At 48.5% G+C, this 17080-nt stretch overlaps 1 protein-coding gene across 5 annotated transcripts in view; it reads left to right on the forward strand.

The window, feature by feature from the left end:
* Window positions 1–17080, forward strand: part of ttn.1 (titin, tandem duplicate 1) — a 127632-nt gene that overhangs the window by 50536 nt on the left and 60016 nt on the right. For all 5 annotated transcript variants that reach the window (XM_084085146.1, XM_084085147.1, XM_084085145.1 and 2 more), the window contains 42 exons: window positions 85–372; window positions 509–805; window positions 982–1168; window positions 1282–1397; window positions 1516–1815; window positions 2004–2303; window positions 2430–2535; window positions 2804–3000; window positions 3142–3453; window positions 3720–3998; window positions 4128–4427; window positions 4597–4899; window positions 5076–5284; window positions 5618–5801; window positions 5979–6281; window positions 6499–6798; window positions 7025–7143; window positions 7291–7468; window positions 7671–7955; window positions 8130–8423; window positions 8559–8858; window positions 9026–9210; window positions 9303–9432; window positions 9597–9787; window positions 9955–10384; window positions 10529–10834; window positions 10948–11129; window positions 11240–11369; window positions 11584–11735; window positions 11870–12017; window positions 12155–12472; window positions 12638–12934; window positions 13231–13530; window positions 13646–13960; window positions 14138–14286; window positions 14458–14608; window positions 14710–14991; window positions 15116–15418; window positions 15533–15835; window positions 16127–16408; window positions 16535–16722; window positions 16837–16948. In XM_084085146.1, coding sequence (XP_083941272.1) covers window positions 85–372; window positions 509–805; window positions 982–1168; window positions 1282–1397; window positions 1516–1815; window positions 2004–2303; window positions 2430–2535; window positions 2804–3000; window positions 3142–3453; window positions 3720–3998; window positions 4128–4427; window positions 4597–4899; window positions 5076–5284; window positions 5618–5801; window positions 5979–6281; window positions 6499–6798; window positions 7025–7143; window positions 7291–7468; window positions 7671–7955; window positions 8130–8423; window positions 8559–8858; window positions 9026–9210; window positions 9303–9432; window positions 9597–9787; window positions 9955–10384; window positions 10529–10834; window positions 10948–11129; window positions 11240–11369; window positions 11584–11735; window positions 11870–12017; window positions 12155–12472; window positions 12638–12934; window positions 13231–13530; window positions 13646–13960; window positions 14138–14286; window positions 14458–14608; window positions 14710–14991; window positions 15116–15418; window positions 15533–15835; window positions 16127–16408; window positions 16535–16722; window positions 16837–16948 — 10011 coding nt within the window. The remainder of the gene's footprint in view (window positions 1–84; window positions 373–508; window positions 806–981; window positions 1169–1281; window positions 1398–1515; window positions 1816–2003; window positions 2304–2429; window positions 2536–2803; window positions 3001–3141; window positions 3454–3719; window positions 3999–4127; window positions 4428–4596; window positions 4900–5075; window positions 5285–5617; window positions 5802–5978; window positions 6282–6498; window positions 6799–7024; window positions 7144–7290; window positions 7469–7670; window positions 7956–8129; window positions 8424–8558; window positions 8859–9025; window positions 9211–9302; window positions 9433–9596; window positions 9788–9954; window positions 10385–10528; window positions 10835–10947; window positions 11130–11239; window positions 11370–11583; window positions 11736–11869; window positions 12018–12154; window positions 12473–12637; window positions 12935–13230; window positions 13531–13645; window positions 13961–14137; window positions 14287–14457; window positions 14609–14709; window positions 14992–15115; window positions 15419–15532; window positions 15836–16126; window positions 16409–16534; window positions 16723–16836; window positions 16949–17080) is intronic.

The raw sequence follows: 17080 nt of genomic DNA on the forward strand, positions 1-17080 counted from the left end.
CTTTTGTCATCCACTTATTGTAAATGTGAAATGTATTCACTTCAAACTCACTTCCATCACAATGTTCACATCACATCCCACCAGAACCTCCTGAGATCCAGTTGGATGTGAAGCTGCTGGCGGGTCTGACCGCGCGGGCCGGAACCAAGATCGAGCTTCCAGCCGAGGTGAAGGGTAAACCTGACCCCAGGGTGAAGTGGACCAAGGCTGACCTGGTCCTGAATGCTGACGACCGCATCGCCATCGACACCCAGCCTGGGACCTCCAAACTGTCCATCGCCAACACCACCCGAGGGGACAGCTCCACCTATATTATTGAAGCCGTCAACGCATGCGGACGAGCTACCGCTACCGTCGACGTCAACATCCTTGGTACAGTATACAAACGCTGTTACAGTATAGTATACACTCTCATCCATTTGGCGTTTTTTTAACCCGTTCTTCTGTACCTAAAAATATCTATAAGATATTCAATCAATCAAACTATAATAACCTTGTCTCCTTGCAGACAAGCCCGGTCCACCTGCTGCGTTCGACATCTCTGACATCACCAACGAGAGCTGCGTCCTGGCCTGGAACCCGCCCAGAGACGACGGAGGCTCTCCCATCGCCAACTACATTGTGGAGAGGAAACAGACAGACAAGGAGGAGTGGGTCAAGCTCTCAGCCACGGTGAAACACACCACCTTCAACGCCATCAAGCTGACGCCCCTGAAAGAGTACATCTTCAGGGTCAGCGCTGAGAACCAGTATGGCATCGGAGAACCCGCCGAGCATATGCCCATCATTGCCAAGTACTCCTTTGGTAAGTCTCATCGCAGTGGTTTCTAACCTGGAAACCCCCTTTGAGGGGGGCACCAAAGATCACAGGGTCTTGACTGTTCTGAGGTCGTACAAATGTCGCACAAAATCATAACTTGCATTTTTTGGACATTAAATTGTCAAAAATAGTCTTTTATCTAACGGTGTGACGTGTTTCAGATTCACCCGGCGCTCCAATCAGAGTGACTCCCTCTGACATCGCCAAGGACGCCGTGACCTTGAGCTGGATTGAGCCTGATGAGGATGGAGGAAGTCCCATCACTGGATACTGGGTGGAGAAGTTTGACCCTGAAACTGACAAATGGATCAGATGTAACAAACTGCCCATCAAGGACACCACCTTCAGGTAAAAGAGCTCTCAGAATATAGAGATATATACACTGTAACACTTATTTTAACCAAGAAATGTAATAAAATGAAAATCACTTAATTCAGACTAAACTGTTGTGTGTTTTTCAGGGTGAAAGGTCTCCCCACCAAGCAGAAGATCCGCTTCCGTGTTCTGGCTGAGAATCTGGCCGGTCCTGGAAAGCCCAGCGCTGACACAGATCCCGTCCTGATCAAAGATCCTATTGGTAATGTCACTCATCAAGCTGTCACTGGTTTCTCTGTTCTCTCTGTGACCAGAAGAAACTTATAGTTCACATTATAGCTTTGATGGTGAGATAATTAAATCCTGGTGTTGTCTTGCAGATCCACCATGGGCACCCGGCAAGCCTGTAGTCAAGGAAACCGCCAAGACCTCAATCGGCCTGCAGTGGAACCGACCCGAACACGACGGAGGAGCCAAGATCGAAGGCTACATCATCGAGTTCCAGAAGACAGGAAACGAGGAATGGATCCGCGTCCCAGAGGACATCCCTCACACCGAGCACGTCCTCAAGGGTCTGATTGAGAAGCAGGAGTACTCCTTCAGGGTCCGGGCCTACAACAAGGCCGGAGAGAGTGAACCCAGCGAACCATGCGACCCTGTCATCTGCCAGGAGAAACTCTGTGAGTCCAGCCACTAGGCCTGTCACGATCATGAACTTTTAGTTGATGATTAAATGTCATACAAATAATTATGATTCATAATTTCATTGGGTTTTTGGAATTGGAACATATAAATCAAAATTTCATTTTATTTCATACCATGAGAGTACTTCTTCCACCACTGATCTTTCCCCCTCTGTGCTCCGTAGCTCCCCCTGACGCCCCCCTGTTCCTGCACGTGAGCAACGTCACCAAGAACAGTGCCGATCTGACCTGGCAGGCTCCCGAGAACAACGGAGGCTCTCCCATCACCAACTACGTGGTGGAGAAGAGAGACGTTAAGCGTAAGACCTGGACGGCCGTGGACACCGCCGTCAAGGATCTCAAATACACGGTGGCACCCCTCACCGAGGGCGCTCTGTACCTGTTCAGAGTGGCTGCCGAAAACAAGGCCGGGCAGGGAGAATTTGTCGAACTGGAAGACTCCGTCCTGGCTAAGGACACCTTCAGTAAGTTGTAACTTAATGAATTAGTTAATTAGTATGTATTTAGTCATTGGTAGTTTACATTCTACTTATCTGTTCACATGTGAAACCCTTGGTGTTATCCATTAATATTTATTATTTGCTATGCAGCGACTCCCGGACCACCCTTGAACCTTATTGCGGCGGAGGTCACCAAGAAATATGTGGACCTCAAGTGGGATCCACCCAAGACCATTGGTGGACGACCCGTCCTTAGGTAAGACAACATAATAAGACACTTACACAATCATAGTAAAAAAACAAAACAATAAAACAATAGTAATGCATAATAAAAGGTAGCATAACATATGGTAGAAGGAAAAACAAGAACGAAAATTTTAATGTAATGTTTTTTGCAAAAAACATTACCATATAAATTAACGACACATAGTGAAAATAGTCAATACACAAATTCTACAAAAAAGAAAGATTTTTTTTTGCTTATTATGAGGAGAGCAGGCTAAGAGTTGCTTTGTTGTTTGCAGGTATGCGATAGAGATGAAGGAGAAGACTTCAACCCGCTGGTTGAAGGTTTGTAAGACTCCAGACAAAAATACCACGTTCAAAGTGACCGAGGTGGAAGAAGGGGCAGAAGTTCAGTTCCAGGTGCGAGCGGAGAACGAGGCCGGAGCGGGAGAGCCGAGCGAACCCACCGAGATCTTCACCATCGAGGACGGAAAAGGTAAGGCCTACTACATTCAACCAATCACATTGCTTCATTCAAACACTGTAACAAACAAGATCACTTCTTATAATAAGTATCTAACTACAGGAACAATATGAACAAACTTGTGCGATGACATCCTCTCCTCTCCTCTCCCAGGTGTTCCTTCTCCTCCTGTGGAGTTGGCGATCCCAGACTCAAGCAGGGAGCATATCACCATCTCCTGGAAGGTTCCAGAGAAGGACGGAGGCAGTCCCATCACCGGCTACTACGTGGAGGTGGCAGAGGCGCGTCCCGAGCTCAAGTGGCAGCGTGTCACCCCCCGGCCCGTCAAAGAGCGAACGATCAGGCTCGGCCCGGATCAGATCAAAGACGAGAAGAATTACTTCCTTAGGGTCATAGCCATCAACGCCGTGGGGAACAGTGAACCCTCTGCCATGTCGGACAAGGTCTCCACCAAGGATCCAGACTGTAAGTACAACACACACACACACGCACACACGCACACACACACACACACACACACACACACACACACACACACACACTTATTATTACTACTTATTGGTAGTAGTAATACTAGCCGTAGTCTTGGTATTAGTCGTAGTATTTGTAGTTGCACAGGAGGAATATTTCTATAGATCACAGAATTTTGTAATTCTTGTTTTTATTTTCAAGTTACTGTATTGATAAAGTTTGTCTCATATGATAACGTGTGTGTGTTGCGGCTCCGACAGGTGCCACCACCATGACGTGGGACTCCAACGACATCATCGTGGTGGAAGGGGAGAAGCTGGTGTTCAACATCCCGTACCGCGCCATCCCTCAGCCCGCCATGGTTTGGCACAAGGGCGAGGTGGAGCTGGAGGACGACGACCGCCACGGCATGGACGTCACGCACAACCGCGCCTTGATGGAGCTGCTCAATTGTGTCCACAGCGATGCCGGGGAATACAAGATGACCCTGACCAACGAGTTGGGCTCCGTCAGCGGAACCGTCAACGTTAAAGTCATCGGTACTGAACACTAATCACACACTGGTCCATTGGGTTCCGTTTGTCTTTGGAGTTAAGGCTTTCTTTGCTGTATGTTTTACTATTTGCTCAGAAAAGACAGCCACTCATCTGTGTGTGTGTCCTCTCTAGGTGTTCCTGGACCTTGCAAGGACATCAGCGGCGGCGAGGCCACCAAGAACACCTGCCGGGTGAGCTGGGAGGCCCCTGACTTTGATGGCAACACCCCCGTCACCAGCTACACGGTGGAGCGCCGCGAGGCCTCCAAGAAGACCTTTGTGCCCGTGTTTTCCGGAGAGAACGTGCTGACCACCGTCATCAAAGACCTCTACCTCAACTGCCAGTACTACTTCCGGGTCAAAGCGGTCAACAAGTGCGGAGGTGGAGAGTACCTGGTACTTCAGAACCCCATCATCTGCGAGGAGGTCAAACGTAAGTTGTTGGTTATTGTAAATTAATATTGTCTTTCTGAAGCTCATAACTGCAATATCTTGCGGGATCCCCTATTTGAAGTATTTCCAATTTGGATACATAAGTGTTCACAATGATAGAATTATACATAGTTTATATTAATATCACTGATCCTGTCCAACCCCAACAGAGAAACCAGACCCTCCTATCGAGGTGGAAATCATAGACCCGTGCTTCAGGTCCCTCACCGTCACCTGGAAGGCCCCCGAATACGACGGAGGCTGTCCCATCCTGGGCTACATCCTGGAGAAGATCGCGAAGGACGGAGAACGCTACGAGAGGATCAACAAGGAACTGGTTCCTGGCTTCTCCTACAAGGACACCGATGTCACAGAGGGCATGGAGTACCAGTTCAGGGTCAGAGCTGAGAACGCAGCGGGAATCAGTGAACCGTCCCGCAGTTCAGCACCCTGCACTGTCGCTGACCCCATCGGTACGATACGGCCACCCTACAACATTCTGCATATTGTGCTAATTGTTTAGGAAACGCACTGCTAGTGTGGAGGACTCCTTTCAAACTGTTTCACAAATCACAGATTGGGACTTGGCCTAAAAGGTCTAAAGGAATTTAGTTTTTGCTTTAATCCCTTTAATGTGTTTGTATTGCAGAAAAGCCCACGGTGACGCTCCGACAGTCTACTGTGTGTGTGAAGAAAGGAGAGGAGGTCCGTCTGGACGCCTACATCTCCGGATATCCTTATCCCAAGATCGTGTGGCTGAGGGACGACCAGGACGTCACCAAGGACCCAATCAAGAAGATCGATCCTTTGGCGGCTGCGAAGGATAGGAAGAAGAAGAAGAAGGCGGCAGCAGCAGCGGTTTGGAATTAAATTATTAATTTTATAGCTATTTTAAGTGACGCTTGTACTTTCTAATTCAGTGGTTGTCAAACTTTCTAATTTTAAGGATTCCCAGTTTGTTTTGCATTAGACCATGGACCCCCATTGGTTCCATTTGTACTCTCTCAGAGTTACAGATCTGTAAGGGTCCAATTGGTTCCTATTAACTATGAATCATTTTGCTGGGGGCTTTGAGAACCACTGTTCTAATTTACAAATCTGCACTGTACAAATTAACTTTTTAATAAAGTTGAATTATAGATGAATTCATTAGTTGATTGATTGATTGATTGGTTGATTAATCTATTGAAGGTCCCTGAGGAAGAGGAGGTCTTTGTGGCCCCGTTGAAAGAGCGTCTGGGTCTGGACAACACTAAGAAGGGCAAGGCAGTGATGATGGTCCGTGAATCAGTGAGACCCGACCACGGAAAGTTCAGCATCCAGGTGTCGAACACCCACGGCAAAGCCACTGCTTCCTGTGTCGTCAACGTCCTTGGTAACACTTCTTGTCCATGTCTTCATGTTTTAACTGATTTATTTTCCACAGTCTTAGACTGAAACTATTGATCATTTTATTAGTGATTATGTTTATTTGTAAATGTAATGTAATTCGATAAATTCGATTAACTAGTTTCTATGAAGGTAACATGGTACTGTGTTTTTGTGTTTTCAGACATCCCGGGCCCTCCGCAGAACGTCACCTTCGACGAGATCAGGAACACTTCGGTGCTCTGCAACTGGGAGGCTCCCGAGGACGACGGCGGCACGGAGATCATCAACTACATCCTGGAGAAGAAGGACAACAAGAGTGACGAGATCGGCTGGATCACCGTCAGCTCCACCGTGACAGGACTCAGCTGCCCCGTGTCCAAGCTCATCGAGGGCAAGGAGTACATCTTCAGGGTGACCGCCGAGAACAAGTGCGGTCCCGGACGTCCCTACATCTCTGAACCAGTGGTTGCAAGAAACCAGTTTGGTATGTATTCTTAGTCACCTGTAGTGCTACATGTATTGTTTTTAATCATACAGTACACTAGTATTTACATGATTTACATCATCACTGTATGAAACCTCAAACAACACAGGAAACATGCATGAGTAATTGTGTTAATAAACACAACTTCTGTTGTATTTAACTTTAAGTATTGTAACTAACCATAATCCCCTCTCTTCTCCCCCTCCTTCCTCCTCAGATCCTCCGGATGCTCCCAACACACCCAGGATCCTTGACGTGACAGCCAACTCTGCCAAGATCTCCTGGCACGAGCCCAAGGACAACGGCAGCCCCATCCTGGGCTACTGGGTGGAGAGGAAGGAGGTGAACAGCAAGCACTGGACCAGGGTGAACCGTCAGCTCATCAACAACCTGGAGATGAGGATCCCAGACCTTCAGGAGGGACTCACCTACATGTTCAGGGTCTGTGCTGAGAACCTGGCAGGACCCGGACCCTTCAGCGTACCCACCGACAAAGTCGTCGCCATGGACGCTATCAGTACGTATAGCCTCTATACCCCTCTACACCAAATCTCTTAAAAATAGCCGATCTACAATCACTTGTGAACTTGTAGATCAGCTATTTTTTGGCTAATGTTCCCTCCCCCAGAATATGGATGCTGGGGTTCAAGTGGTTAACACCATGTTTTAGCTTGAACACGCCTCCTAAACATTATTCAGAAGTACATTTGAGGACATTGTCTAACACAGAGCTACATTTACAGTGCCTGCTGGCCCTCCCATACCGAGGATCGTGGACATTTTGAAGGAGGCTGTGGTCCTGGCCTGGAAGCCCCCCATCTACAACGGAGGAGGAGAAATCACTGGCTACCATATTGAGAAGGTACTTTACCATGTTCTCTTCCAAAAATTGTTGGAAAAAAATTGCAATTATTTGTATGACAATAAATCGTCAACTGCATTTTTATGACCACCTGTAGAGAAGCAGTTGGTCCTGTATTGACCTCTATGTGTGTGTTTGTGTGTTCAGGTGTTGGTTGGGGAGAAGGACTGGACTCGTTGCACAGAGTTCAGATGTAAGGATCTGACCTACACAGTGACTGGACTGAAGGAAGGCGCTGACTACACCTTCAGAGTCATGGCTATGAACGACGCTGGTCCCGGAACGCCTGGAGTCACAGAAGACGTCCAAGTTAAAGAACCAACAGGTGCTAATCTTACTCTGTCACCATTACATTATATACAACCAGTGGGGGAAGAAGTACTCAGATTTTTGTAAAAGTAGCAATACCACAAGTGTAAAAATACTCTGTTACAAGTTAAAGGCCTGTATTCCACCACTGCATAGAACCCCCTCTGTTTATGACAGTGATCTCAACGTCTATCTCTTGTTTCTCTGTCTCCCACCAGAACCTCCGTTCGTGGAGCTGGATGTCGCTGTGAGGAACGGAGTGATCATCAGAGCAGGAACTGATCTGAGGCTTCCGGCCGTGGTGAAGGGTCGACCTCAGCCAGAGGTCAAATGGACCAAGGACGAGGCCGACACCGACGCCGAGAGGATGGTCATCGACACGCAGGGAGACGACAGCGTTCTGTTCATCAAGAAAGCCATCAGGGGCGAAACGGGCGTATACAAGATCTGTGGAACCAACAGCAGCGGAACCAAAACCGTTGAGACCCGTGTGGACGTCCTGGGTTAGTAATAATAAACACAGTGATAAACCTCTACAGTTGTTAACAGTAATAAAGCACTATAGTGGTGTTTTGTAAATACAGTGTCTGTCTATATTAAAGATGAAACATTCAAATGGAACAACTACTATCCCCCTACCACTGTTCAAATCCTATTGGTTGTGTTTTGTTTTCCAGACGTCCCTGGACCAGTGGTGGACTTGAAGACAGTGGTGGTCACCAAGAAGAACATCGTCATCACCTGGGCCGACCCACTGGACAACGGAGGAAGCGACATCATTGGCTACGAGGTGACCAAGAAGGACGCCAAGATGAAGCTGTTCCGTCAGCCAATCGAGACGGCTTCCTGTAAGTGTGATGTCCAGGGCCTGCTAGTCGGAGAGGAGTACGACATCCAGGTCATCGCAAGGAACAAGTTTGGAGACGGAGCGCCCGCCGTGGTTGGCCCCATCCTGGCCGTGGATCCTAAAGGTACAATACTGTGATATAGAGCCCACCGATATATCTGTTTGGCTGACATATCGGTCATTATTTGACTTTTTTGACGACATCAATATCGGCGATTATGCATGCATTAACTGTTGCCACCCCTACTTTGCACTGCAGGAACCCCCTCCGCTCCACTGAAACTGCACTACACCGACAGAGGCAAGAGCACGGTGACTGTGGAATGGGAACCGCCAATGACGGACGGAGGCAGTCCCATCACGGGATACCTTGTGGAGAAGATGAGGTCCGACAGCACAGAGTACGAGCCCGCCGGCCGCAAGATGTTCCAGGAATGCTGCGGAACCATCGAGAACCTGTCTGAGAACATGGAGTATGAGTTCCGCGTCACTGCCATCAACGAGGTCGGAAACGGAGATCCTTCCAAGTCCATCAGCGTCAAGATTCAAGATGATGAACGTAAGAATTCATTAAGAACTGATTTATTCTTTTGATATCAGTTCGATACTGATATTTCTTTCTTTTTAAGGCTGATATTGCCGATACCGATATGATGACTGATTAATCGCGCATCCCTAATAAATATATAATATGTTCCTAATGAGGTTTGTGTGTTGTTTGTGCAGTGAAACCTACCATCACCATACTGAAGTACTTCAAGAGTAACTCCATCTCGGTGAGGAAGGGCGAGGCTATCGACATCCCTGCTGAGGTGGTTGGACTTCCTCTTCCCACGCTGCAGTGGGTGAAGGACGACACCGTCATGGTCGCTAAGGACGAGGACGAGATACTCACCATCGAACTTGAGGAGGTTTGGCAGCTAATAATACACAGATGTTTGCTATTTGTTAGGCATTAATGTGTTCGGCGTTGTTAAAGTGCGTTGTGTGTGGCTGTCTTCAGGTGAACAGAACAACTCAGAAGACTAAGGTGGCCCTGGCCACGACCGTCAGACGGGACACAGGAAATTACAAGCTGATGGCAGAGAACTGCTGGGGAAGAGCACAGCATGTCATTAGTGTGGACGTTCTGGGTAAGTGTCACTTAACACATAATGTGTGCTGTCCATGCTCATTTGAGCACGGCTGGAGAGCCCATGATTTCATCACATTGCTTGGTCGGAACTACCCGTTTCCTAATCTGTTCATTATTACTGTTGCGCTTCATGTGAATGAATGTTCTTCTTTTGCGTTTCAGACCGTCCTCTTCCTCCCAGGAACATCGTCGTCTCCGACATCAAGGCAGACTCGTGCTATCTGATGTGGGACGCGCCAGAGGACAACGGAGGAAGTGAAATCACCAATTACGTTGTGGAAAAGAGAGACGCCAGCAAGAAGAAGTCTGACTTTGAGGTTATAACCATCAACCTGATCGACAGGAGATTTGGGGTAAGATGAAACTTCATCAAACCATGTGCATTTGCTGTCTTTGTGTGGGTCTATTATACAAAATGTTATTGAATATCAAGAATCTGTGTTACAGCACATCATCACACAATTCCAGGGAGCATCTGTATCAAATTCTACATGTCTTTCTTCTCTCTGTGTTCCTTCAGGTGTACAAACTGAACGTCAAGGGCACATACCAGTTCAGGATCAAAGCCCAGAACAAGTACGGCCTCAGTGACGGCTGCGACTCTGAGAAGGTGGAGTTGAAGGACCCCTTCGGTCTCCCCGGACCCCCACGCTTCCCCAAGATCATCTCTGGCACCTCCACCACCATGACCATCACCTGGGAGCCTCCTCTGGAGAACGGCGGTTCCACCATCCAGGGCTACTGGCTGGAGAAGAGAGAGAAGGGAGCCGTGTACTGGGGCCGTTGTAACAGGGCCCCCGTCACCAAGCCTGCGGTGAAGGCACTGCAGTACACTGTCCTGAGGCTCATCCCAGACACAGAGTACCAGTTCAGAGTGGCAGCGTGCAACGCTGCGGGAATAGGACCTCACAGCGAGTCCACAGAGTCCCGCTTTGCTGCAGATCCATGCAGTGAGTAGACATGTTCACATGTTAACAAGAAACATTTAGTTTTAACAATAACAAAAAAATCACTTGACACTACCTTTACACTGATGATGGTTCCAACTGACAAGTTTTAACATTAAATAAACTGTAACGTGTTCTCCTCTCCAGACCCTCCCAGCCCCCCCACCGCAGTGGCGGTTAAAGATAAGACCAAGGACAGCATCACGCTCAGCTGGAGCCCTCCGGACAAGGACGGAAAGAGTCCCATTAAGGGCTACATCATCGAGGTGCACGAGGAGGGCTCTCCTGATTGGAGGAGGGTGAACCCAGCTGATAAGCTTCACCCAACCACAGAGATCACAGTTCCTGAGCTGAAGGAAGGGAAGAAATGCAAGTTCAGGGTTTACGCCGTCAACGCTGCTGGCAACTCCGAACCAGCCAAGACCGCAGACATCATAGTCGAGGATATCCTAAGTATGTATTCGTTATATATTTTGTATTTATTTTACAATTATTCATTTATACAACTTGCATTTATTCCATGGAGGATACATTGAGGTATTAATGCGTTGTTTTAATTTGTCCAGTTGAACCTGTCCTCACCCTGGGTGTGAGTGCTCCCGAGCTGCTCAACATCATGGCTGGAAGCATGGTGAGGATTCCCGTCACGGTCACAGGCAGACCAGCTCCCAAACTCACCTGGACCTTCGATGGACCAGCAGAGACGGAGATGAAGAACGAGATCCACAAAATGCCCATTGACTCAGAGGTATGCAACAATACATTACAATCACAATTTCAAAATGGATATCAAATTGGGGGTCTTTGAAATGAAACGGGTAGAGAATTCGTGTTTTTTAACATGTGTTTGTGTTGTAGATTTACGGCACAGACAGCGGCTCTTTGGTGATCATCGCCGAGAGCCAGTTGATCCACACCGGACGTTACATCATCAATGCAGAGAACGCAGCCGGACACAAGCACCTGAAAATCCGAGTCAACGTCCTCGGTAAGGACCACACATTTATGATCAAGATAAGGATACAATAAGGATTTTATTTATATTAAGTTAAGTCATTTGACCCAAACTGCACCGTATTAAAGGTGCTGTATGTATAAGTGAAAAGTATGAAATCTATCCTTTATAACCTGCTCTTTTATTGACACATAATTTATATTGTGTGTTGTGCACTGATGACACTGCTGTTGTGTTGCTTTTCCAGACCTGCCCGGACCTGTCAGAGACCTGAAGGTCAGTGATATCACCAGAGGCACCTGCAGACTGTACTGGATGCCCCCAGAGAGTGACGGAGGAGAGAGAATCAAGAGCTACTTCATTGAGAAGAAGACTGTCCAAGGAAAGGCCTGGACCAAGGTTAATAATACCACCACCAAGTTTACGCCGCCATATTTTGATGTCTTACTGTTTTTACTGTCTTGTATTCCTGGCTATTGTCAAAACACGACTTCCTTCATCTCATCTCTTATCTCTCTTATCTTATCTCCCAGGTGAACCCGGCGTGTGCAGCCCAGTCTCTGGTGGTTACAGACCTCATGTTCGAATCAGAGTATCTGTTCCGCGTGAAAGCTGAGAACATCTTTGGATTTGGACCATCTGTTGTGACCGAGGAGGCAGCCAGGGCTAAAGATCCCATCCGTACGTTAAAAACAGCTACAATACATGACCTTGTGTAGTTATAATATGTTATTAACGTGTATTTACATCACTGCTTCTCAAAGTGGTAGTGGAGGGGTCACACAACATCGTTAAGAATTTCATTCTTCTTCCCGCAGACCCCCCGGATCCACCAACCAGACTGAAGATCCAAAACGTCAAGAAGGGAACTCTGACTCTCACCTGGAAATCTCCCAAGTACGATGGAGGATCGGAAGTCACCCACTACCACGTAGACATGCTCCGCTGGGCTGCAAGCCAGGCCCAGAAAGAGGACTGGTGCAGGGTTAGCAGGAGAGAGATTGACACCACCAGCTACAAGGTGGAGGACCTGACCCAGGGAGATGAGTATGAGTTCAGAGTGACGGCCTACAACGTGGCTGGAGCCAGCAGACCTTCTACCACCGTTGGCCCCATTCTGCTACAGGACGCCACCTGTAAGAAGAAACACACACACACACACACACACACACACACACACACACACACACACACACACACATGCTGCGATCCGCCTTGTAGAAACTATCATCTACTGACTGTCTGGAGTATTAAAAACAGTCCACTAAAGCCTTTTCTATCTTGTCTATTATTCTCTCCAGGTGCTCCGTCCATTGAGATTAAAGAGTTCATGGAGGAAGAGCAGGGCACAGACGTCAGCATCGTGGCCCACGTGCGCGGGTGTCCCTTCCCCACGCTCACCTGGTACAAGGCTCCGGCCCTCAAGCCAGACGAGAAGGTGGAGATCCAGTACGACGAGCACATCAACAAGATGGTGTCGGACGACAGCTGCACCCTGATCATCCAGCAGAGCAAGAGGAAGGACACTGGACTGTACACGCTGGTGGCAACCAACAGCCTGGGCAAAGCTTCCAAAGAGATGAGACTCAATGTGCTGGGTACGATTACTCTTCATAGCATTATTACAAGTAGTAGTAGTCACTGGCGGACAGTAACGAAGTACATTTACTTGAGTACTGTACTTAAATTGAGTATTTGTCTTTTGGGATACTTGTGACTCTCACTCAACTACATTTCAAAGACAAATATCGTACTTTTGACTCCACTGCATTTCTAGGAAAGGACAAAGTACATTATGAATTAACCACTTACGCTCTATTTCAAATATAACGACTCTGTGAGCTTAGTGCTTAGTGTGAGCTTTACTTATGATATTTTGTCTCCTGTTCTCCAGGTCTTCCCGGGCCACCTTCCGCTCCCATCAAGTTTGAGGAGATCGGCCCTGAACACGTCACTCTGTCCTGGCTGCCGCCAACGGACGACGGTGGCTCCAAGGTGACAAACTACGTCATCTGGAAACGTGTGCAGGGCAGGGCCGCCTGGGCCATTGTCACCAACGAGCCCAAAGAGAGGATTTGGACGGTGGAGAAACTGATGACGGGACATGAGTATGTGTTCCGCATCTTTGCCCAGAACAAGTATGGAGTTGGAGAAGGGCTGGACAGCGACTCTGAAGTCGCCAGGATCGTTATGGGTACGTATCTGTTAACTTGATGATTTTTTTTGTTTTGATGATTCTTTTACTATTTGAAGATCTGTATCCATGGTGATTAGAATGTTTTAAAATAACATCCCATGTGTCCCTGTAGCTCCTCCCGGCCAGTGCGAGAAGCCCAAAATCTCCAACATCACCCTGGACAGCATGACGCTCACCTGGGATGAGCCAGAGGACGACGGCGGCAGCCCCATCACCGGCTACTGGCTGGAGCGCAAAGAGACCACGTCCAAACGCTGGGCCCGCTGCACCCGAGACCCCATCCGCCCCGGGGCGCTGGGAGAGTCCCACGTGGTGACGGGTCTGATTGAGGGGGCACAGTACCTGTTCAGAGTGGCAGCCATCAACGCGGCCGGCCCAGGACTCTACAGCGGGCCTACCGACCCCGTGTTTGCCAGAGACCCCATCAGTAAGAACTGACACATTGTTAGAGACTGTTAGAACCAGTGGTGGAAAGTTACTACTTTCTACATTGCGGTTTTGCTACTTTTAGTTTAGTGACATCAATTAGAGTAATTCTTCCACTACTGGTTAAAACACAGCGGTATAGCACACTGACTGACCATGATGTGTGTCTCTCCTTTAGCACCACCATCTCCTCCCACTCCCAAGATTATCGACTGGACCAAGTCCACGGTGGATCTGGAATGGATTCCTCCTCTGAAGGATGGAGGTTCTAAGATCATGGGCTACTGGGTGGAGTACCAGGAGGAGGGAACCGAGCCCTGGGTTAAGGTTAGAACTAAAACCTTTCTCATTGGACCACTGTGTTCTCAAACCTGCTTTTACTTGAAACATAGTATTTTTACATTGTGATCATGCTACTTTTACTTAAGTTAGAAAAAGAAAAGAAATTGGAGTACTTCTTCCACCACGGTGTCTAAGCTGTACTGGTGTCACCCTCAGGCTAAGGAGAAGGAGGTGAGAGGAACCAGGTTTGTGATTACTGGTCTGAAGACTGGTGGAAAATACAAGTTCAGAGTGATCGCCTTCAACATCGCTGGGAACAGTGATCCTGGAGAGATCCCTGAAGTCCTGGAGGTCAACGACAGAGCTGGTGAGTTCTCTTAACCATTCACTCTTCTTCACATGTCTCTCCTCTCTTCTCACTTACACCACCTTAACCCCTTTCATCTATTCTTCTCATCCCGTCCTTAGTTGCTCCTGAGGTGGACCTGGACGCGTCCATGAAGGATAGGATGGTGGTCCCCGCCGGAGCGGTGATCCGTATCATCGCCTACGTGTCGGGTCAGCCGGCTCCGGAGATCACCTGGACCAGAGACGGAGCCGCACTCCCCGCCGAGGCAGCAGTGGAGACCACAGCCATCAGCTCCTCTCTGGTCATCAAGAACTGCACCAGGAAGCACCAGGGAGTCTACACGCTCACCGCCAAGAACGGCGCCGGAGAAAAGAAGAAGGACGTCACCGTTGAAGTTCTGGGTAATGGAGATAAGAGATTAGGACATGGAACTTTGGGGTGCAACCGTTAATCGAGCTAATCGACATTGAACTTTGGGGTGCAACATGAATCTGTGTATTCTAACTCCTCCTCGTGTTCTTGCAGGCCCTCCTGGACCAGTCGGAATCCCCTTCCAGGCTGAGCTGCTGACCAGTGACTCCTGTAAGCTTATCTGGCGCTTCCCAGACGATGACGGTGGTTCTCCCATCTCCAACTACGTCATCGAGAAGCGCGAGGCGGAAAGGAAGGCCTGGACCGCAGTGTCGGCCAACATCGGCGGACACACAGCCATTGCCCATGGCCTCACCATCGGGAAGACCTACTTCTTCAGGGTGGCGGCCGAGAACGCCATCGGTGTGGGACCGTTCATCGGAACCGCGTCTGAGATCACCATCCAAGACCCAATCAGTACGTGTGACGACAGATTAACGTTGTATTTACATACAAAATCAGCTTCGCACGGTTCTGGTTTTCAATTAAGAACGTAACACATTAATAATCATCTCTCCCTTCCCCCCTCAGCCGTGCCCGACCGCCCAGAGGACATCGAGGTCACCGCCATCACCAAGGACTACATCAGCGTCACGTGGAAGCCGCCCAAGAACGACGGCGGTTCGGAGGTGACCTCCTACATCCTGGAGGCCCGTATGATCGGCAAGGACAAGTTCAGCAGGCTGACCAAGGACCACCTGCTTGAGAGGAGGTTCACGCTGGATGGCCTGCGGGCGGGAGACACCTACGAGTTTAGGGTGTCCGCCGTCAACGAGATCGGACCCGGCAAGCCTTCCTTCAGCACCAAGCCCATCACCTGCAAGGATCAGCTGGGTGAGGGACGCGTATATATGTCCATGTGCTGTACATGTAGTACACAACAACACATACTGAACACATACTGTACATGTAGATAGGTCTGTCACAATTATTACACAGTCGCCTGATCTTACCATACAGCTGTATAAATTCATAAAAAAATGGAAATAGCAGATCTACAAGATCAGAGCTTGTGTCTTGTGTCTTGTGTCTGAGAAAGACAGAGATAGAGCGACAGAGACAGAGAGACACAGCCAGCTTGCACAATGCACACTCACGTTCCCAACTTTGTCGTGTCTCATCCAGAACCTCCTACCATCGAGCTGGACTTCCGGGACAAGATCATCATCCGCGTGGGTGAGTCTGTCCAGCTACAGGGCCGCTACACGGGCAAACCCGCCCCGTCCATCATGTGGTACCGGGATGACGTGGAGCTGAAGGCGGACCCTCACACAGTGTTTAAGAACACGGTGAACACCATGTCTCTGGGTCTGATGAAGGCTAAGAGAGAGCACAGCGGCAGATACATGGTGGTGGTGGAGAACAGCACCGGATCCAGGAAGGGAGTGTGCAACGTCATCGTAGTCGGTACGTTGGACCGACAGCCTGGCGCTGATCAAAATATATTGTTCTAGAATGTGTCTTTGACCAATTCACATGTTGAATTGAAAAATTGATCGTTCCGTTAACGTTCCTGTGTGTGCGCCGTTTCAGATCGTCCCACCCCTCCGGTGGGTCCCGTGGTCTTCGATGAGGTGCACAGGGAGTACATGGTGATCTCCTGGAAGCCCCCAATGGACGACGGAGGAGTAGACGTATCCAACTACATCATCGAGAAGAAAGACGTCAACAGGGACCAGTGGATCGTTGTCACCGCTGCCTCCACCAAGACAACCTGCAAGGTCTTTATTATTCTTACACATTATCTGTACTCAAGTACTGTAATTAAGTACAATTATGTCAGTTTCCACTAAAAGTATTTACCAGTGTATGATCTTCTGTTTGTCGTCCCTCAGATCACCAAGCTGACAGAGGGCAGAGAGTACGTGATGAGGATCTGTGCTGAGAACATGTACGGTATCAGCGACCCTACCGAGTCTGAGGAGATGAAAGCCAAGGACCTCTTCAGTATGTCACCACTACTGCTTTCATTATTATTCATGTCATACTGTGTAACCTTTTCAATTAAACAATTTTATTTTTTATATAGCCTTTCATTGGTATATTTTTCATAATAACTGTTCCACATAAACGATAAAA

The sequence above is a fragment of the Gymnoscopelus microlampas genome, assembly GCF_963454915.1.
Source record: "Gymnoscopelus microlampas genome assembly, chromosome: 17".
NCBI lineage: Eukaryota > Metazoa > Chordata > Actinopteri > Myctophiformes > Myctophidae > Gymnoscopelus > Gymnoscopelus microlampas.